The sequence below is a fragment of the Scyliorhinus torazame genome, chromosome 16, assembly GCF_047496885.1.
Source record: "Scyliorhinus torazame isolate Kashiwa2021f chromosome 16, sScyTor2.1, whole genome shotgun sequence".
In the NCBI taxonomy this organism is placed as follows: Eukaryota; Metazoa; Chordata; class Chondrichthyes; order Carcharhiniformes; family Scyliorhinidae; genus Scyliorhinus; species Scyliorhinus torazame.
In genome coordinates this window covers 199,204,360-199,227,063 of record NC_092722.1, presented here as the reverse complement: position 1 = coordinate 199,227,063, position 22,704 = coordinate 199,204,360, and the positions used below count along the sequence as shown (strand labels likewise).

The window sequence follows — 22,704 nt, the reverse complement described above, 5'->3', positions numbered from 1 at the left end:
GTTAGTTCCGTGGGGGGCCTATGTTCGTCTTCATGGGATCCCTGTAGGGCTCCGCCATATTGCCCGGGGGCCGGCGCGGAGAAGGAACCCCCCCGCGCATGCACGGACTCGCGCCGGCCGTGGCCCGCTGGATTTTGATCCGTTGATGCCGGAGTGGCTCGAGCCGCTTTTGACGCCGGCGTCAGAACATGGCCGTGGGATCGGAGAATCCCGGCCGTTGTTTTCTATATTGAAGGTGCTATATGAATGCAGGTTCTTGTAGTGATTTGCCCGACACTGAGGAACATCTGGAACAGGAGGGGGTGCCTCAGGCCTTTCCCACGTTTAGCAGAATGGGCCTGTGTATAACTGTTTTAGGGGACGGGAAATGTAATCGAAACAGACGACTGATTGAGGAATGTAGGGGATTCAGAGGCGAATCTGGGTCATTCTCCGTTTCAGCAGTGCCGGCTTGAATGGAGAATTCGCGGGAGGTTTACAAACCAAAAATCGGCGGCGACCCCTCACCGATTCCGGTACCGGTGAGGGGCGAGCAGCGGCACCGAGTGAAACTCCCGGTTCCCGCGCCAAAAACAGCCGGAGAATGGCCGGATCCATGGCCACGCATGCACATGGGGATGACCTGCGGCAGTCGTGCCGTACAACATGGAGCCGGCCATGTGTGGACCCAACCCACCATCCGCGACCCCACAGGCCACCCCCTGGCCACTCTCCACCAGCCGCCTCAGCCCTCACGGAACCTCCACCCCCCCCCCCCCACGGCCAGCGACACGAATCCCGGCCGAATGTGGCGTCGCTGGACACCGTCCGCAGCCGCCGTGGCGGGTTGCAGACCACTGAGGCCACACGTGTCCCGCACCGTCAGGAACTCGGCCCATCGGGGGCGGAGCATCTCGGGAGGGCCGGCCGACGGTGAGCCAATGGGGTTGCAACGGCGTGCGATGTGATTACGCCATTTCGGAGGGGGCGGAGCATGGCTGACCGCCGCCCAAACCGGCGCCGACCCCGGTTTGGGCGGCGGAGTCAAATCTCCGCCCGATCGGCGATTGCGATATTAGACAATCCCGCACTCAGAGTCTGAAACTGTGCAGCGTATAATTGTGGAATGGAACAATTGAGAGAAGCAGGCACAGCTGAGATAGGTCAGTGACTGAAGAAAAGTGAACTCAAAGGCTAAAGATATATTGCAGAACGATAGCACGGTGGAGCGGCACGGTGGGGTGGCACAGTGGGGCGGCACGGTGGGGCAGCACGGTGGGGCGGCACGGTGGGGCGGCACGGTGGGGTGGCACGACGGCACAGTGGGGTGGCACGGTGGGGCGGCACAGTGGCACAGTGGGATGGCACGGAGGCACAGTGGGACAGCACGGTGGGGCGGCACAGTGGGGTGGCACAGTGGGATGGCACGGTGGTACAGTGGGACAGCACAGTGGGGCAGCATGGTGGTCAGCATAGTTGCCTCACAGCGCCAGGGACCCGGGTTCAATTCTGGCCTCGAGTCACTGTCAGTGCGGAGTCTGCACGTTCTCCCCGTGTCTGCGTGGGTTTCCTCCGGGTGCTCCGGTTTCTTCCCACAAGTCCAAAGATGTGCAGGTTAGGTGGATTGGCCATGATAAATTGCCCCTTACCAAAAAGGTTAGGTGGGGTTGCGGGGAATGGAGAGGGAGAGTGGACCTGGATATGGAGCTCTTTCAGAGAGTTGGTGCAGACTCGATGGGCTGAATGGCCTGTTTCTGCACTGTAAGGATTCTATGATCGGGCTTAAGATGCTCCATTTGAAGGGAATGAATAGATCAAACAGCCCATTCCGTGTTCATTTCTGTGTCTTGTGTGTGTGAAAGGTTTTATTTTAACTTTACAGACAGTTCCTGTGCTGGAAGCTCGTGCCTGTGCTGCGGCTGGTCAGAGTGGGTTGATGGCTCTGTACGAAGCGATGTTCACACAATACAGCATCTGTGCTGCTCAGGTCTGCTGCTGTATATCCTGAAATTGTTTTTGTGCTAAAACTCGGACCACGCTCAATTGTGAATACTGGGGGCTTCAATAACGCTTCGCAATTTGGATTTGCTGCTTCCAAATTACTAGGTTTGAATTTGAGAAAATCAAATAAACATTCACGTTTTGCTGTTTATTCCCAGATTCTGGTAACAAATTTAGATTTTCACGATGAGCAGAAGAGGAGGAATCTGAGCAGTACCCTCCATGAACTTCTCCGAATGAACATTGTGCCAATAATTAACACCAATGATGCAGTGGTTCCACCTCCTGAACCAAACAGTGACCTTCAGGGGGTAAGTGGTGCCTGAGAATTCACAACATTCGGCTCAGATCATAAAACAACAACCACTCCTTGCATTTATATAGTTCCTTTAACATAACAAAACAGTGCCACACCCAGGCTCATGAGAAACTTTATAGCTCATGGAATAAAAGGGACAGAAGCGAAATAGTCTGAATAATAGGAACCATGATGTGTAGATGCCGGCGTTGCACCTGTTGGACTTTAACCTGGTTGTAAGACCTCTTACTGAATAATAGGAAGCAGAGGAATGGTCAATGGATATTTGTCGGGCTGGAGGAAGGTTTGCAGTGAACTTCCCCAGGGGTCGATATTGGAACCCTTGCTTTTCCTGATATATATTCATGATCTAATGTGTAGGGGACAAGTTCAAAGTTTTGCGGATGATACAGTCTTCTCTGCTCTAGGGAAAACAACCCAAGCCTATCCAACCTCTCTTCATAACTTAAATGTTCCATCCCAGGCAACATCCAGGTGAATCTCCTCTGCACCCGCTCCAGTGCAATCACATCCTTCCTATAATGTGGCGACCAGAACTGCACACAGTGCTCCAGCTGTGACCTCACCAAAGGTCTATACAGCTCCATCATGACCTCCCTACTTTTGTAATCAATGCCCCGATTGGTAAAAGCGAGCATCCCATATACCTTTTTCACCCCCCCTATTAACCTGTCCTTCTGCCTTCAGAGATCTATGGACAAACACACCAAGGTCCCTTTGCTCCTCGGAACTTCCCAGTGTCAGGACATTTTTTTGAATATTTCCTTGTCACAATCCCCCTTCCAACGTGTAACACCTCCCATTTTTCAGGATTAAATTCCATCGACCACTTTTCTGCCCCTTTGACCATCCTGTCTGTATCTTAAGGGGACTTGCCAGGGTGGATGCCCGAAGATGCTTCCTCTTGTGGGGGAGACTAGAATCAGGAGACACAGTTTTAAAATACGGGATCTCCATTTTAAGACGGAAATGAGAATTCTTTTCTCGAGAGAGTTGTTAGTCTGTGAAATTCTCCCCAGAGAGCAGAGGAGGCTGGGTCATTGAATTTATTCAAGACACACAAGGGAGTTCTGGGGGGCAGACTGCAAAGTGGAACTGAGACCACAACCACATCAACCAGGATCTTATTGAATGGTGGAGCAGGCTTGAAGGGCCGAATGGCCTCCTCATGTTCCTCAGTACTCTATTCCTATAAGGTTAGTGGATGGACCAGGTCATTTTTAACTAGCAGTGGGGATGAGAATTCACTGCTCATTCGGGTCTGGGGACAGTGGAAGGAGCAGGTTGAGCAGAACGAGCAAGAGGTGATCACGGAGAGCCAAGGATTGAGTTACCCAGCAAGAGCCCTGGGGAAAGGAGGGGAGAGTCTGCTCCATCAATTATCCTCAACAGAAAAGGCTCCAATCACAAACTCATTCTTCCTCTCCCACACATAGTAAAATGACACAGAGATTCTGTGTGGTTATAAAAATGTATTTTAACTTGGCATTCGAGTACCGGGAAGCTTGTGGGTGACCTTACAGCTGCTTGAAATCACCAATGGACAAATAGGTAATTTGTTCCAGCTTTATGGGTGAGAAAGTCCTCAGTGAGATGAACATAAGAACATAAGAACTAGGAGCAGGAGTAGGCCATCTGGCCCCTCGAGCCTGCTCCGCCATTCAATGAGATCATGGCTGATCTTTTGTGGACTCAGCTCCACTTTCCGGCCTGAACACCATAACCCTTAATCCCTTTATTCTTCAAAAAACTATCTATCTTTATCTTAAAAACATTTACTGAAGGAGCCTCTACTGCTTCACTGGGCAAGGAATTCCATAGATTCACAACCCTTTGGGTGAAGAAGTTCCTCCTAAACTCAGTCCTAAATCTACTTCCCCTTATTTTGAGGCTATGCCCCCTAGTTCTGCTTTCACCCGCTAGTGGAAACAACCTGCCCGCATCTATCCTATCTATTCCCTTCATAATTTTATATGTTTCTATAAGATCCCCCCTCATCCTTCTAAATTCCAACGAGTACAGTCCCAGTCTACTCAACCTCTCCTCGTAATCCAACCCCTTCAGCTCTGGGATTAACCTAGTGAATCTCCTCTGCACACCCTCCAGTGCCAGTACGTCCTTTCTCAAGTAAGGAGACCAAAACTGAACACAATACTCCAGGTGTGGCCTCACTAACACCTTATACAATTGCAGCATAACCTCACTAGTCTTAAACTCCATCCCTCTAGCAATGAAGGACAAAATTCCATTTGCCTTCTTAATCACCTGTTGCACCTGTATACCAACTTTTTGCGACTCATGCACTAGCACACCCAGGTCTCGCTGCACAGCAGCATGTTTTAATATTTTATCATTTAAATAATAATCCCTTTTGCGGTTATTCCTACCAAAATGGATAACCTCACATTTGTCAATATTGTATTCCATCTGCCAGACCCTAGCCCATTCACTTAGCCTATCCAAATCCCTCTGCAGACTTCCAGTATCCTCTGCACTTTTTGCTTTACCACTCATCTTAGTGTCATCTGCAAACTTGGACACATTGCCCTTGGTCCCCAACTCCAAATCATCTCTGTAAATTGTGAACAGTTGTGGGCCCAACACTGATCCCTGAGGGACACCACTAGCTACTGATTGCCAACCAGAGAAACACCCATTAATCCCCACTCTTTGTTTTCTATTAATTAACCAATCCTCTATCCATGCTACTACTTTACCCTTAATGCCATGCATCTTTATCTTATGCAGCAACCTTTTGTGAGGCACCTTGTCAAAGGCTTTCTGGAAATCCAGATATACCACATCTATTGGCTCCCCGTTATCTACCGCATTGTTAATGTCCTCAAAAAATTCCACTAAATTAGTTAGGCACGACCTGCCCTTTATGAACCCATGCTGCGTCTGTCCAATGGGACAATTTCCATCCAGATGCCTCGCTATTTCTTCCTTGATGATAGATTCCAGCATCTTCCCTACTACCGAAGTTAGGCTCCCTGGCCATTGCAGCACATGTACCTCATTGGCTAAGTTAACTGAGCATTGTCTCTTCGAGTTACTCGGCAGGATTCATCTGGATTTCGGGAAGTGTCTTCGGGATTGCTCCCTCCTCCTCGGCACTGTTGGGTGTAAGGTGTGCAGCGTGTCAAAGCTGCCAAGAGGAAGAAGGAAGTTAATTCTGTCCTTTTGATTAGCAACAAGGTTCCAGCAAGCAGCCTCTAGTTGGTGAGGTTTGATAAATGTGCAGGATAATAATAATAATCTTAATTGTCACAAGTAGGCTTACATTAACACTGCAATGAAGTTACTGTGAAAAGCCCCTAGTCTCCACATTCCGGCACCTGTTCAGGCACACAGAGGGAAAATTCAGAATGCCCAAGTTACATAGAAGAAGATAGGAGCAGGAGGAGGCCTTTCGGCCCTTCGAGCCAGCTCCGCCATTCATCACCATCATGGCTGATCATCCAACTCCGATAGATACATACATAAATTACCTAACAAGCACTGGACTTGGACTGTGGGAGGAAACCGGAGCTCCCAGAGGAAACCCACGCAGACACGGGGAGAACGTGCAGACTCCGCACAGACAGTGACCCAAGCCGGGAATCAAACCTGGGACCCTGGCTCTGTGAAGCAACAGTGCTAACCACTGTGTTGCCATGTATCCCCAAGAAAGAAAACGATGAGCAAGGTGAGAGAGAGACACCTTTATCCAGTTTGGGATAGGCTGCCAGATGGTGATATCCAGATGTTAAGAAAAACTCCGGCTTCTGTGGTCCTTCCTGTTGTTAACCTGGGCCCATTACCAGGATGCTGCCTGGGTTGCAGGATAGGTCTTATGAGGAAAGGTTGAGGGAGCTAGGGCTTTTCTCTTTGGAGCGGAGGAGGATGAGAGGCGACTTAATAGAGGTTTATAAGATGATGAGGGGGATAAATAGAGTGGACGTTCAGAGACTATTTCCTCGGGTGGATGTAGCTGTTCCAAGGCGGCATAACTATAAGGTTTAGGGTGGGAGATATAGGAGGGATGTCCGAGGTAGGTTCTTTACTCAGAGAGTGGTTAGGGTGTGGAATGGACTGCCTGCTGTGATAGTGGAGTCGGACACTTTAGGAACTTTCAAGCAGTTATTGGATAGGCACATGCAGCACACCAGAATGATAGGGAGTGGGATAGCTTGATCTTGGTTTCGGACAAGGCTCGGCACAACATCGAGGGCCGAAGGGCCGGTTCTGTGCTGTACTGTTCTATGTTCTATGTTCTATTCCTCCAGTCTGTGAAAAACGCTCCCGTTCAGAGAGTGAAGATGCCATTAAATAGTGATGTTTATAATTGTGTGGGTCAAATTCAGTTGACGGATTTTGTCCACTGAATCCATTCCGTAGGATTCTAGTTTGACCAGATCCCATTTTCTGATGTTCTTATAACATTGCGGGTCAGAGTCCAGCGGGGGAGGTGAGGGGGAGAGGCGGCTGTTTATTGAACGATGGGAAATGATGAACAATCTTGGGGCTGTTTCTCGTTTGCATTGAGCCGGTCTGTCTACACTTCAGCCTGGTTTACTTTGCAGAGCGGGTCCTTCATTCTCAGCTTTGTGTTCCAGCAGGTGATCAGTGTCAAGGACAATGACAGCCTGGCAGCGAGACTGGCAGTGGAGATGAGAGCTGACATGCTGATTGTTCTCTCTGATGTGGAAGGTGGGTGAGATCGCAGTGACAATGACCGAACTGGACAGTTTCTGCATTCACTAACACCAGTGACAGACAGAGCCAATGGCTCAGTAACTATAGCTGGCTGGTAGGGGGACTACACGGGACAGGAAGGTCTCAGTCAGTACGAAATAACAATTAAAGGGTGATTTGATTAAAATGACGACACATGGGACAATTATCTGATTTTGGTGGTTGAGACACAAGATTAAAAATAAAATATTTGGAACAATAGACAGGAGAAACTTCAAACAGAGTTATGAAGTTATAGGAGGTGTTTTGCCTCTCCTCCCCTCTATTCTTTTACATTTAATCTTGTGTCAATGGCCCCTCACTCCAGCTCCCTCGTGACCTGGAATGGTCTCACCTGTTTGCTCAGACTCGACTATATTGGAGTTAACCTGCTCTGTACCATATCTAAAACCTTAGCATCATTCCTATCGTGTGGGCCCACTACTCTAGTCTGGACTGTGGGAGGAAACCGGAGCTCCCGGAGGAAACCCATGCAGACACGGGGAGAAAGTGCAGACTCTGCACAGACAGTGATCCAAGCCGAGAATCGAACCTGGGACCCTGGCGCTGTGAAGCAACAGTGCAACTACAGTGTTATCGTGTATCCCCAAGAAAGAAAACGATGAGTAAGGTGAGAGAGGGACACAAGAACTCTTGTTAAGGCTTCATATCAGTTCATCAATACCCCGTGGGTTTATATTCTGTGTCTCTGTGATAGAACCCAGAATTTCTTTAGCTTGTTTCATGGCCTTATCACCCTGAGGTGCTGCCTTTAATGTCCTGACAACTTGCTCCTCAATCGCTCCTGGGTGGAGTTCCTTCCATTCACTGTACAATGCTGCTGGTATTTACTTTAGCCAAAATGCAACACATCCCCCAAACAGACATTGACTTTAATCCACCACATTTTAGCCCCTTTCTCAACCTTATCAAAATCAAACTCATTAATTAACTATGGGCGCGATTCACCGGAAGCATTTCTAAGAGTCATTTTGGGTGCGTTTGGCAGGTGTCTCTCGAGAGTCGCGATGGCGAGATCGCGGCCTGTATTCAACAGCAATTAGTGACGATAATGAGCCCCCACGAGATTCTCGCCGTCTGATTCGCCGACTTACGCCCCAGCGTCTTGGCGCTAACAAGGAGGAGCTGCTTTAAACGCTCCCCCCCCCCTCACTCCCAGTCAGCACACAGCATGGCAGCGCGCAGTCCTGCTCCTCGCTTTGGGGATACCGACCTGGCCAGGCTTCCCGATGCTGGAGATGTGAGACGGGACATCCTGTCCCCCCGAGGGGGTCAGAGGACCAGCAGCAGGGTCAGCAATACCACCTGTGAGGCAGTGGCAGCGGCTGGCAGTGTGGGCAGTGTGACCAGGAGGATCAGTGTCAATGTCGGCAGAAGACCAACGACCTCCACCGAGCTGCAAGGGTAAGTTACCACCTCCCTCCTGGCATCAAGCCCGCCTGTCACCCCTCTAATTCCCAACCGCCGGCCCCCACACCCTGACACCTCACACCCTCCCCACACCTGATCTTCGTGCTTGTTCCTCAGCACCGCCTGGCATCTACCAGCACAACCCCTTCATGTCCCGTTGCGGTGCCCACACATGCCATCTGCTGTAGACCCCACTGATCCATCAAGCGTGCGGCTCACAAAACCCTCTCTCTGTCCCCGCAGGACAGGATATCCCAAAATAAGCGGGAAAGGGCCAAGAGGGGGCGGGGGGGAGGGGGGGGGGCAGAGTACCAGATATCCGAGTCCTCACCCCTATGAGGAACGGGCCCTGGCGATCTCGGGGTTGCCCGAGGAGAGAGCAGTCACCGACAGCGAGGTTGACCTGCGTCACAGAGGTGGGGATCCACTGACCCTTCACCCCGATGACCTGTCACAAGTGAGTTGTTCATGTCAGACAAACGGATCCCTCCCTCTCACTGACCACATGTCCATTCCCACAGGATCTAATAATAATAATAATCACTTATTGTCACAAGTAGGCTTCAATGAAGTTACTGTGAAAAGCCCCTAGTCGCCACATTCCGGCGCCTGGTCGGGGAGGCCGGTACGAGGCGGGATCTCCACCTGATGGGGCCGGGCTATCGGGAGTAGCCCCCCAGCCCCGCCACCCAAGAGACCACCGTGGAGGAGAGCTCCAGGGAGACCAGCGAGGCGTCACAGCCCCCACCGCCCACCAGCGCAGAGACTCACCTTGATAGGCGACATTCGTGGGCAGGCTTCTGGGGCACAATCCGGTGAGCACCGCACAGTTGCTGATGCACATCAGGTGGAGGCAGAAATATCCAAGGGCGACAGCAGATAGAGGTTTACTGGATCCCAGGACATAGTTGGGTCCCAGTCAGAAGCCGAGCCTCTGAACAAGGCATGAATTCAAAATGAAAATGTGGATCTGTTAGATCTCACAGAGGCTACAACATTGTAATTTTATGTAATTTAGCAAAGTCAGATGTGTCGGTCTTTTAATTAAATCCTAAACCAGCTTTTAATACAACAATCTTGTCGTGTTTAGTGAGAGAAGAGACGGGTGTTATGGTCATAGCCATAGAGTTTTACAGCACTGACAGAGGCCATTTGGCCATCATGGTAACTGTCTGGTGTCTTCATTCAAAGGGCAGACATTAGTTACTGTCTGAGCTGCTCTTCATCCAATGGAGTTGGGCGTTAATATCGGGGAGTTAGGGGAAGGTACAACTGACATTTATATTCTGCCGTCCGCAGGAGCTTTAATCAATTAAAAATTGGCAACATGCCACCTAAAGAGGTGTTTGGAGAGGTGAGCAAAACCTTGATCAAAGATGTGGGTTTTAAGGATCATTGTGAAGGTGAGTGGGGGGGGGGGGGGGGGGCAGCTAGTGGTTTAGGGAGGAAATTCTAAAGCTTAGGGTGTCGGAGCTAAAAGCATAAAAAGTGACCAATGGTGGAGGGAAGGAAATCGGGGGTGTCTATGAGGAACACAGAGATCTCTGTGTTGTAGGAGTTACAGAGAGAGGGAGGGTGATGTCACTGAGTCATTTCAACACAAGGATCGGAATTTTGAAATTAAACTCCAATATTGACTTTTGCTTCCAATTATTTGGGTTGTGGATGGTTGTGTTTCCAGATTGAGGGTTTGAGGATTTGTTAGTAAAAGTGCTCTTCTTTCTTTCAGGGCTTTATGATAGTCCACCTGGATTGGATGATGCTAAACTTATTGATACCTTTTACCCTGGAGACCAGCAGTCCATCACCTTTGGCACAATGTCCAGAGTGGGCCTGGGAGGAATGGAGGCCAAGGTGAGGGACAGGCTGTGAACAGAGAAATGATTAGAATGACAGTCAGGACAGATAGTGAACATCCAACGATTCAGCATTGTCCAATGTTTGTAACCTGCTCAATACTGAAGCTTTAACCAGACAGCAGAGTTTCAGAAGCTTCTTGTCTTCTTTTTATGCCTGCCCCCTCCCCCGTCTTCTCTATCTTCAAGGTTTCGGCATATTTATTTATCCAGTTGCTACTACAACATCTCAGTATATCTCAGGTGGCCACCTGAATTTCAATTTCTTGCTGAACAATTTGTTCATCATTTACTTTGTGTTGTTCCTTTCTTGTCTACACCGGTAATCTAACTGTCTTCCTCTGTGCCAAGTGTGGTCAATTCTGTGGCTTGGCAGCTCTGTGTTAAGAGGTTGTGAGGAACAGGAATTGATCCTTCAATCCTTCAGTGAGATCATTGTTGATTTGTCCATTGACTCCATTTGCTCCCCATTTCCCCACATGCCTGGATACCTGTTATAACCCGCACCGGACTTACGGGGTCGCCATAACCTGTGGAAACTGCAGAATACGAGCTCCCCCGATAAGGGGCGGGGTGACCTTAACTAAGTCAATGTGTCTTTATAAACAGGGTTGGCCGGTCAGGCACCAACTAGTGAAGACGCAGGAGGAAACTATTGCAACTGCACGTTAACATTTAAATAAAAGTACATTTTGTTTCTCTCTTCAATTTGGAATCCTTCCGTTGCCCCTTTAAAAAATATCTTTACCCAATAAAACTCTATCACAGCTGCCTGGTGAGGTACAGAGACTTCAGGGATAATGGGCAAGCTCCTTCTCTTTGGAGTTACAGAGTTGTTTGAGTTAGATTGAGGAAAACTAAATCCCTGATGAGAATCTGTGTTCCAGGTTTTGTACAGAAGTGGTTTACAGCTTCCCCTGCAGTCTGACTGAATGTTGCTGGTTTAGGAACTGGAGAATGGTACAAACTGAGAGCTGCTGTTCTGGAACACTGCGCACAGTGAGTGATGAGGGTGCGTCAGAGTTGGCATTGTATCAGGCACCCCACCAGAATCTGCAGTGAGATATTTGGACCTGTCTGTTTAAAAATAAAGAGTCGCTCATTTAAGATGGAGATGAGGAGAAATGTTTTCTTTGAGGGGGGTGAGTCTCTGCAATTCTCTTCCTCAAGGGGCAGTGGAAGCAGAGTCTTTGAATATTTTCAAGACAGAGATGGATAGATTCTTGATTAACAAGGTGGTCACTCCACGCCGACCAACCTCCATGACCTACATCACATTCGCTTACCTTTAATGTGACAGGTGAGCCTGCTTGGTCCTCACGATCGCACTCCAATCAAGTTCAAAGGAGAAAAGGGCAATAAGCGTATCAGATTCCGACTTCAGCCAGTTTCTTTATGCTGTCTTCACCTTTGCAAGAATGGAAAATCCAACCTCGCACATGTAGGTCGCCGTGAAGGGCAATAGCAACAAAATTCTTGTTTTACTCAGCACTAGATACTCCTGGGAGATGCCTCATGGGCTTTTGGCATGTTTCTAATGTGTTATCACAGGTCAGGTACAGCAGCTTAGTCTTTTAATTTGGAGTCAGCTCTAAGTTAATAACTGACTCTGGGGCCTCAAACTCAAAAGGAATTTTTCATCCACCACTTCTCTTTCAAAATCTGAGACTTCTCGTCTCATTTCCACTACTTCCTGCAAAGAACACATGTGTTTTGCATTCTTATTTGCATTGGCACAATTGACAAAACCACACCTCAAGAAATCATCTTTTACTGCTTTGTTCCTGAGTTAAGTTTCTGCTTTGTAGGCTGTTAACCAGAGGTCCTGGAGCTCTGTACAGAGCTAACACTAGCACTGATCTGCCCTGCGCTGGACTCTCCCAAGCAGCTCACTCCAGCAGATTCAGTTGAGCGATCCTGTCCTGTAGGTACAGCGCCTGTGTTTGTGACTGGCCGTGTCCTACTTGTAAGGAAAATGATTCATCTTCACAGTCCTCGTGCCGGGCTTGCCAGCAGCTAGAAATTGGAAGAAGCTCTTCTCTGTGATTTGGCACCAAAAGCATGTACATCGAGGGTGCTTGCTGCCAAGTGTACGTACAGTGTGGCCCGCTCACTGCTGCCGCTTGTGGCCAGAAGGCTGTTTACAGCATTTTCTTATTTAAAAGGTGGCAGCAGCCACCATTCTCCGTAAAAATGACGATAGTGGCCGTTGGGAACTCCTCCTGCGATCGAGGCCACCGCGGAAGCACCCGACCGATCACTCCGCAACCTTCCCGACACCCACCCCCCAGGTTGTGACCTGCACTTTGAAAAACCCTGTTCTAGATGGGCGTTTTGGGTTTGGAAGGTGCTGGTGAGTTCCTGCAGTACATCTTGTAAATGGTACACACGGCTGCCACTGTGGGTCAGTGGTGGAGGGAGTGAATGTTTGTGGAAAGGGGAGCAATCAAACAGGATTTTATATTAGTTTTTTTTCTGCTGTACATCTTGGTTTGTAAATTGTGTCTGGACTGCAGGCTGGATTTGACGAGTACTGGGTACTGCTCAGGGAGCTGTGTTCAACGTGTCGAACCCAGATGAGAGAGACAACAGGAACTCAGAGTGAAGCAGAAATGAATGACTGGTTTGTTAAAGTGTACACAGAATCCCAAACCTACTCTCCCCGAAGGAGCACCCTCCCTGACCAGCCCCAGGTCACGGTTTTATTCTGTGTGATTTCCCTTGTTAAGGGGAAACTCCACCCTAATTACTGGGGAAATCATACTCAGCTGTGTAAGGGGCAAATTGAACAGAGCACAGATCTAGACACCCCCCCAAGGGGGTTATAACAATAAGGTAAAAGGGATTTGTTTTTATCTGGTTCTCAGGGATTGAGATGGATGGTGAGTGAATGATCAGCAGTTTGGGAGAAATTTGAACAATAAATTTGTTCTGTGAGATACCAACGAGAAGCTGTAATCTGCCTGTAACCTGCTTGTACATCACTGGGTTTATAGAAACACCCTGAAATATGGCACCTGTTCTACTTTGTGACGTGTGTGTTACAGGTGAAAGCAGCACTTTGGGCTCTCCAAGGAGGAACGTCTGTGGTTATAGCAAGTGGGACGCACCCAAAGGTGACTGGACACGTGATCACAGACATTGTGGAGGGCAAGAAAATTGGAACGTTCTTTTCGGAGGTCAAACCCGCAGGTGGGTGCGGTCTGTGTGGTGGGAGGTGAAAGGTTAAATTTACAATTTTCTCAACTATTTAAAGAGGATCCGTCAGTAAATTACAGATTGAAGAAAATATTCCTTTCACCACAAACAGCTTCCTCAACTTGGGTTTCTGCAAAATGATTGTTGAACGGGCAGCACGATGGCGCAGTGGGTTAGCACAGCTGCCTCACGGCGCTGAGGTCCCGGGTTCGATCCCGGCTCTGGGTCACTGTCCGTGTGGAGTTTGCACATTCTCCCCGTGTCTGCGTGGGTTTCGCCCCCACAACCCAAAGATGTGCAGGATGGGTGGATTGGCCTTGATAAATTGCCCCTGAAATAAGACAGAGGGTGGTGGTTGATGGGAAATGTTCAGAATGGAGTACAGTCACAAGTGGAGTACCACAAGGATCTGTTCTGGGGCCGTTGCTGTTTGTCATTTTTATCAATGACCTAGAGGAAGGCGCAGAAGGGTGGGTGAGTAAATTTGCAGACGATACTAAAGTCGGTGGTGTTGTCGATAGTGTGGAAGGATGTAGCAGGTTACAGAGGGATATAGATAAGCTGCAGAGCTGGGCTGAGAGGTGGCAAATGGAGTTTAATGTAGAGAAGTGTGAGGTGATTCACTTTGGAAGGAATAACAGGAATGCGGAATATTTGGTTAATGGTAAAGTTCTTGAAAGTGTGGATGAGCAGAGGGATCTAGGTGTCCATGTACATAGATCCCTGAAAGTTGCCACCCAGGTTGATAGGGTTGTGAAGAAGGCCTATGGAGTGTTGGCCTTTATTGGTAGAGGGATTGAGTTCCGGAGTCGGGAGGTCATGTTGCAGCTGTACAGAACTCTGGTACGGCCGCATTTGGAGTATTGCGTACAGTTCTGGTCACCGCATTATAGGAAGGACGTGGAGGCTTTGGAGCGGGTGCAGAGGAGATTTACCAGGATGTTGCCTGGTATGGAGGGAAAATCTTATGAGGAAAGGCTGATGGACTTGAGGTTGTTTTCGTTGGAGAGAAGAAGGTTAAGAGGAGACTTAATAGAGGCATACAAAATGATCAGGGGGTTGGATAGGGTGGACAGTGAGAGCCTTCTCCCGCGGATGGATATGGCTGGCACGAGGGGACATAACTTTAAACTGAGGGGTAATAGATATAGGACAGAGGTCAGAGGTAGGTTCTTTACGCAAAGAGTAGTGAGGCCGTGGAATGCCCTACCTGCTACAGTAGTGAACTCGCCAACATTGAGGGCATTTAAACGTTTATTGGATAAACATATGGATGATAATGGCATAGTGTAGGTTAGATGGCTTTTGTTTCGGTGCAACATCGTGGGCCGAAGGGCCTGTACTGCGCTGTATTGTTCTATGTTCTATGTTCTAATTGGAAAAAATGAATTGGGTACTCTAAAAAAAAATTTTTAAATGATTGTTGAATGAACAAATATAGGAAGTAACAAATTCGAAAGTAGCAACAGACAAATTACACTCAATAAGCAAATTGTCACAGTTAACACAACCTTAATAACACTCACTTCAGGCAAAAGGAGTGAAAAGAAGACCTGCATTTCTGTAGCATCGAGACAGTGGGTGTTGTAATGTTGAAACATGATGTTGAGTAAACATTGCCCAGTGCACTGGGGAAACTCACCTCCTGGTTTGCAGACAGCGCAACGGGATCTTCCCTGTCCATCTGAAAGGGTTACGGAGATTCCTGGTTTAGCAGCTCATCAGATCATTGAGCCCAACCCAACACAGCAGCATTCCCTCAGTCCTGCTCTGAAGTGTCAGCCAGGGACCCAACTCCGAAGTAGGAGGTATTAAATGTTTATCTTTTCCACCTTCATTTCTTCGGCCTTCTGTCCCGAGATGGTGAGTTACATTGAGGTGAGTTATATTGAGGTGAGTTATATTGAGGTGAGTTATATTGAGGTGAGTTATATTGAGGTGAGTTACATTGAGGTGAGTTATATTGAGGTGAGTTACAGGGAGGTGAATTACATTGAGGAGAGTTATATTGAGGTGAATTACATTGAGGTGAGTTATATTGAGGTGAATTACATTGAGGAGAGTTATATTGAGGTGAATTACATTGAGGAGAGTTATGTTGAGGTGAGTTTAATTGAGGTGAGTTATATTGAGGTGAGTTACATTGAGGTGAGTTATATTGAGGTGAATTACATTGAGGAGAGTTATATTGAGGTGAGTTATATTGAGGTGAGTTAATTGAGGTGAGTTATATTGAGGTGAGTTACATTGAGGAGAGTTATATTGAGGTGAGTTATATTAAGGTGAGTTACATTGAGGTGAGTTACATTGAGGTGAGTTACATTGAGGTGAATTACATTGAGGTGAGTTACATTGAGGTGAATTACATTGAGGTGAGTTATATTGAGGTGAATTACATTGAGGAGAGTTATATTGAGGTGAGTTACATTGAGGTGAGTTTAATTGAGGTGAGTTATATTGAGGTGAATTATATTGAGGTGAGTTATATTGAGGTGAGTTATATTGAGGTGAGTTATATTGAGGTGAATTGTATTGAGGTGAATTACATTGAGGTGAGTTACATTGAGGTGAGTTACATTGAGGTGAGTTATATTGAGGTGAGTTATATTGAGGTGATTTATATTGAGGTGAGTTATTTTGAGGTGAATTACATTGAGGTGAATTATATTGAGGTGAGTTATATTGAGGTGAGTTACATTGAGGTGAGTTATATTCAGGTGATTTATATTGAGGTGAGTTATATTGAGGTGAGTTACATTGAGGTGAACCACATTGAGGTGAGTTATATTGAGGTGAGTTACATTGAGGTGAACCATATTGAGGTGAGTTATATTGAGGTGAGTTACATTGAGATGAATTATATTGAGGTGAGTTACATTGAGGTGAGTTACATTGAGGTGAATTACATTGAGGTGAGTTACATTGAGGTGAGTTACATAGAGGTGAGTTATATTGAGGTGAGTTATATTGAGGTGAATTATATTGAGGTGAATTATATTGAGGTGAGTTATATTGAGGTGAGTTACATTGAGGTGAGTTATATTGAGGTGAGTTATATTGAGGTGAGTTACATTGAGGTGAGTTATATTGAGGTGAGTTATATTGAGGTGATTTATATTGAGGTGAGCTTTATTGAGGTGAGTGATATTGAGCTGACTTATATTGAGGTGAGTTATATTGAGGTGAGTTACTTTGAGGTGAGTTATATTGAGGTGAGTTATATTGAGGTGATTTATATTGAGGTGATTGATATTGAGGTGATTTATATTGAGGTGAGTTATATTGAGGTGATTTATATTGAGGTGAGTTATATTGAGGTGAGTTATATTGAGTTGAGTTATATTGAGGTGATTTATATTGAGGTGAGTTACATTGAGGTGAGTTACATTGAGGTGAGTTACATTGAGGTGAGTTACATTGAGGTGATTTACATTGAGGTGAGTTTCATTGAGGTGAGTTACATTGAGGTGAATTATATTGAGGTGAATTATATTGAGGTGAGTTACACTGAGGTGAGTTACATTGAGGTGATTTACATTGAGGTGAGTTACATTGAGGTGAATTACATTGAGGTGAGTTACATTGAGGTGAGTTACATTGAGGTGAGTTACATTGAGGTGAGTTACATAGAGGTGAGTTATATTGAGGTGAGTTATATTGAGGTGAATTATATTGAGGTGAATTATATTGAGGTGAGTTATATTGAGGTGAGTTACATTGAGGTGAGTTATATTGAGGTGACTTACATTGAGGTGAGTTATATTGAGGTGAGTTATATTGAGGTGATTTATATTGAGGTGAGCTTTATTGAGGTGAGTGATATTGAGGTGATTTATATTGAGGTGAGTTACTTTGAGGTGAGTTACTTTGAGGTGAGTTACATTGAGGTGAGTTACTTTGAGGTGAGTTATATTGAGGTGAGTTATATTGAGGTGAGTTATATTAAGGTGAGTTACATTGAGGTGAGTTACATTGAGGTGAGTTACATTGAGGTGAATTACATTGAGGTGAGTTACATTGAGGTGAATTACATTGAGGTGAGTTATATTGAGGTGAATTACATTGAGGAGAGTTATATTGAGGTGAGTTACATTGAGGTGAGTTTAATTGAGGTGAGTTATATTGAGGTGAATTATATTGAGGTGAGTTATATTGAGGTGAGTTATATTGAGGTGAGTTATATTGAGGTGAATTGTATTGAGGTGAATTACATTGAGGTGAGTTACATTGAGGTGAGTTACATTGAGGTGAGTTATATTGAGGTGAGTTATATTGAGGTGATTTATATTGAGGTGAGTTATTTTGAGGTGAATTACATTGAGGTGAATTATATTGAGGTGAGTTATATTGAGGTGAGTTACATTGAGGTGAGTTATATTCAGGTGATTTATATTGAGGTGAGTTATATTGAGGTGAGTTACATTGAGGTGAACCACATTGAGGTGAGTTATATTGAGGTGAGTTACATTGAGGTGAACCATATTGAGGTGAGTTATATTGAGGTGAGTTACATTGAGATGAATTATATTGAGGTGAGTTACATTGAGGTGAGTTACATTGAGGTGAATTACATTGAGGTGAGTTACATTGAGGTGAGTTACATAGAGGTGAGTTATATTGAGGTGAGTTATATTGAGGTGAATTATATTGAGGTGAATTATATTGAGGTGAGTTATATTGAGGTGAGTTGCATTGAGGTGAGTTATATTGAGGTGAGTTATATTGAGGTGAGTTACATTGAGGTGAGTTATATTGAGGTAAGTTATATTGAGGTGATTTATATTGAGGTGAGCTTTATTGAGGTGAGTGATATTGAGGTGATTTATATTGAGGTGAGTTATATTGAGGTGAGTTATATTGAGGTGAGTTACTTTGAGGTGAGTTATATTGAGGTGAGTTATATTGAGGTGATTTATATTGAGGTGATTGATATTGAGGTGATTTATATTGAGGTGAGTTATATTGAGGTGATTTATATTGAGGTGAGTTATATTGAGGTGAGTTATATTGAGTTGAGTTATATTGAGGTGATTTATATTGAGGTGAGTTACATTGAGGTGAGTTACATTGAGGTGAGTTACATTGAGGTGAGTTACATTGAGGTGATTTACATTGAGGTGAGTTTCATTGAGGTGAGTTACATTGAGGTGAATTATATTGAGGTGAATTATATTGAGGTGAGTTACACTGAGGTGAGTTACATTGAGGTGATTTACATTGAGGTGAGTTACATTGAGGTGAATTACATTGAGGTGAGTTACATTGAGGTGAGTTACATTGAGGTGAGTTACATAGAGGTGAGTTATATTGAGGTGAGTTATATTGAGGTGAATTATATTGAGGTGAATTATATTGAGGTGAGTTATATTGAGGTGAGTTACATTGAGGTGAGTTATATTGAGGTGACTTACATTGAGGTGAGTTATATTGAGGTGAGTTATATTGAGGTGATTTATATTGAGGTGAGCTTTATTGAGGTGAGTGATATTGAGGTGATTTATATTGAGGTGAGTTACTTTGAGGTGAGTTACATTGAGGTGAGTTACTTTGAGGTGAGTTATATTGAGGTGAGTTATATTGAGGTGATTTATATTGAGGTGATTGATATTGAGGTGATTTATATTGAGGTGAGTTATATTGAGGTGATTTATATTGAGGTGAGTTATATTGAGGTGAGTTATATTGAGTTGAGTTATATTGAGGTGATTTATATTGAGGTGAGTTACATTGAGGTGAGTTACATTGAGGTGAGTTACATTGAGGTGAGTTACATTGAGGTGAGTTACATTGAGGTGATTTACATTGAGGTGAGTTATATTGAGGTGAGTTTCATTGAGGTGAGTTACATTGAGGTGAATTATATTGAGGTGAATTATATTGAGGTGAGTTACACTGAGGTGAGTTACATTGAGGTGATTTACATTGAGGTGAGTTACATTGAGGTGAATTATATTGAGGTGAATTATATTGAGGTGAATTATATTGAGGTGAGTTACATTGAGGTGAGTTACATTGAGGTGAGTTATATTGAGGTGAATTACATTGAGGTGAATTACATTGAGGTGAGTTACATTGAGGGGAATTACATTGAGGTGAGTTATATTGAGGTGAGTTATATTGAGGTGATTTATATTGAGGTGAGTTATATTGAGGTGATTTATATTGAGGTGAATTATATTGAGGTGAGTTATATTGAGGTGATTTATATTGAGGTGAGTTACATTGAGGTGAGTTACATTGAGATGAGTTACATTGAGGTGAATTACATTGAGGTGAATTATATTGAGGTGAGTTACATTGAGGTGAATTACATTGAGGTAAGTTACATTGAGGTGAGTTATATTGAGGTGAGTTACAATGAGGTGAATTACATTGAGGTGAATTATATTGAGGTGAATTACATTGAGATGAGATACATTGAGATGAGTTACATTGAGGTGAGTTACATTGAGGTGAATTACATTGAGGTGAGTTATATTGAGCTGAGTTACATTGAGGTGAGTTACATTGAGGTGAGTTACATTGAGGTGAGTTACATTGAGGTGAATTACATTGAGGTGAGTTACATTGAGGTGAGTTACATTGAGGTGAGTTAGATTGAGGTGAATTACATTGAGGTGAGTTTGATTGAGGTGAATTACATTGAGGTGAGTTTGATTGAGGTGAATTACATTGAGGTGAGTTACATTGAGGTGAATTACATTGAGGTGAGTTTGATTGAGGTGAATTACATTGAGGTGAGTAACATTGAGGTGAGTTACATTGAGGTGAGTTATATTGAGGTGAGTTACATTGAGGTGAGTTATATTGAGGTGGTATATATTGAGGTGAGTTATATTGAGGTGAGTTACATAGAGGTGAGTTACATTGAGGTGAATTACATTGAGGTGAGTTACATTGAGGTGAATTACATTGAGGTGAGTTATATTGAGGTGATTTATATTGAGGTGAGCTTTATTGAGGTGAGTGATATTGAGGTGATTTATATTGAGGTGAGTTACTTTGAGGTGAGTTACATTGAGGTGAGTTACTTTGAGGTGAGTTATATTGAGGTGAGTTATATTGAGGTGATTTATATTGAGGTGATTGATATTGAGGTGATTTATATTGAGGTGAGTTATATTGAGGTGATTTATATTGAGGTGAGTTATATTGAGGTGAGTTATATTGAGTTGAGTTATATTGAGGTGATTTATATTGAGGTGAGTTACATTGAGGTGAGTTACATTGAGGTGAGTTACATTGAGGTGAGTTACATTGAGGTGAGTTACATTGAGGTGATTTACATTGAGGTGAGTTATATTGAGGTGAGTTTCATTGAGGTGAGTTACATTGAGGTGAATTATATTGAGGTGAATTATATTGAGGTGAGTTACACTGAGGTGAGTTACATTGAGGTGATTTACATTGAGGTGAGTTACATTGAGGTGAATTATATTGAGGTGAATTATATTGAGGTGAATTATATTGAGGTGAGTTACATTGAGGTGAGTTACATTGAGGTGAGTTATATTGAGGTGAATTACATTGAGGTGAATTACATTGAGGTGAGTTACATTGAGGGGAATTACATTGAGGTGAGTTATATTGAGGTGAGTTATATTGAGGTGATTTATATTGAGGTGAGTTATATTGAGGTGATTTATATTGAGGTGAATTATATTGAGGTGAGTTATATTGAGGTGATTTATATTGAGGTGAGTTACATTGAGGTGAGTTACATTGAGATGAGTTACATTGAGGTGAATTACATTGAGGTGAATTATATTGAGGTGAGTTACATTGAGGTGAATTACATTGAGGTAAGTTACATTGAGGTGAGTTATATTGAGGTGAGTTACAATGAGGTGAATTACATTGAGGTGAATTATATTGAGGTGAATTACATTGAGATGAGATACATTGAGATGAGTTACATTGAGGTGAGTTACATTGAGGTGAATTACATTGAGGTGAGTTATATTGAGCTGAGTTACATTGAGGTGAGTTACATTGAGGTGAGTTACATTGAGGTGAGTTACATTGAGGTGAATTACATTGAGGTGAGTTACATTGAGGTGAGTTACATTGAGGTGAGTTAGATTGAGGTGAATTACATTGAGGTGAGTTTGATTGAGGTGAATTACATTGAGGTGAGTTTGATTGAGGTGAATTACATTGAGGTGAGTTACATTGAGGTGAATTACATTGAGGTGAGTTTGATTGAGGTGAATTACATTGAGGTGAGTAACATTGAGGTGAGTTACATTGAGGTGAGTTATATTGAGGTGAGTTACATTGAGGTGAGTTATATTGAGGTGGTATATATTGAGGTGAGTTATATTGAGGTGAGTTACATAGAGGTGAGTTACATTGAGGTGAATTACATTGAGGTGAGTTACATTGAGGTGAATTACATTGAGGTGAGTTTGATTGAGGTGAATTACATTGAGGTGAGTAACATTGAGGTGAGTTACATTGAGGTGAGTTCTATTGAGGTGAGTTACATTGAGGTGAGTTATACTGAGGTGGTATATATTGAGGTGAGTTATATTGAGGTGAGTTACATTGAGGTGAGTTACATTGAGGTGAATTACATTGAGGTGAGTTATATTGAGGTGAGTTACATTGAGGTGAGTTACATTGAGGTGAGTTATATTGAGGTGGTATATATTGAGGTGAGTTATATTGAGGTGAGTTACATTGAGGTGAGTTACATTGAGGTGAATTACATTGAGGTGAGTTATATTGAGGTGAGTTACATTGAGGTGAGTTACATTGAGGTGAGTTATATTGAGGTGGTATATATTGAGGTGAGTTATATTGAGGTGAGTTACATTGAGGTGAGTTACATTGAGGTGAATTACATTGAGGTGAGTTATATTGAGGTGAGTTACATTGAGGTGAATTACATTGAGGTGAGTTATATTGAGGTGAGTTACATTGAGGTGAGTTATATTGAGGTGAATTATATTGAGGTGAATTACATTGAGGTGAGTTACATTGAGGTGAATTACATTGAGGTGAGTTACATTGAGGTGAGTTACATTGAGGTGAGTTACATTGAGGTGAGTTACATTGAGGTGAGTTACATTGAGGTGAGTTATATTGAGGTGAGTTATATTGAGGTGAGTTATATTGAGGTGATTTATATTGAGGTGACCTTTATTGAGGTGAGTGATATTGAGGTGATTTATATTGAGGTGAGTTATATTGAGGTGAGTT

General features: G+C 44.2%; 1 protein-coding gene across 2 annotated transcripts in view; it reads left to right on the top strand.

Moving 5' to 3' along the window:
* aldh18a1 (aldehyde dehydrogenase 18 family, member A1) overlaps positions 1-22,704 on the top strand; it is a 93,943-nt gene that overhangs the window by 19,355 nt on the left and 51,884 nt on the right. Inside the window, exons 5-9 of one of the 2 annotated variants that reach the window (XM_072479773.1) lie at positions 1,862-1,966; positions 2,139-2,291; positions 6,901-6,991; positions 10,176-10,300; positions 13,350-13,494. In XM_072479773.1, the coding sequence (XP_072335874.1) occupies positions 1,862-1,966; positions 2,139-2,291; positions 6,901-6,991; positions 10,176-10,300; positions 13,350-13,494 (619 nt within the window). Of the gene's footprint in view, positions 1-1,861; positions 1,967-2,138; positions 2,292-6,897; positions 6,992-10,175; positions 10,301-13,349; positions 13,495-22,704 lie in introns of both variants that reach the window. The other variant, XM_072479772.1, reaches the window with a different exon arrangement.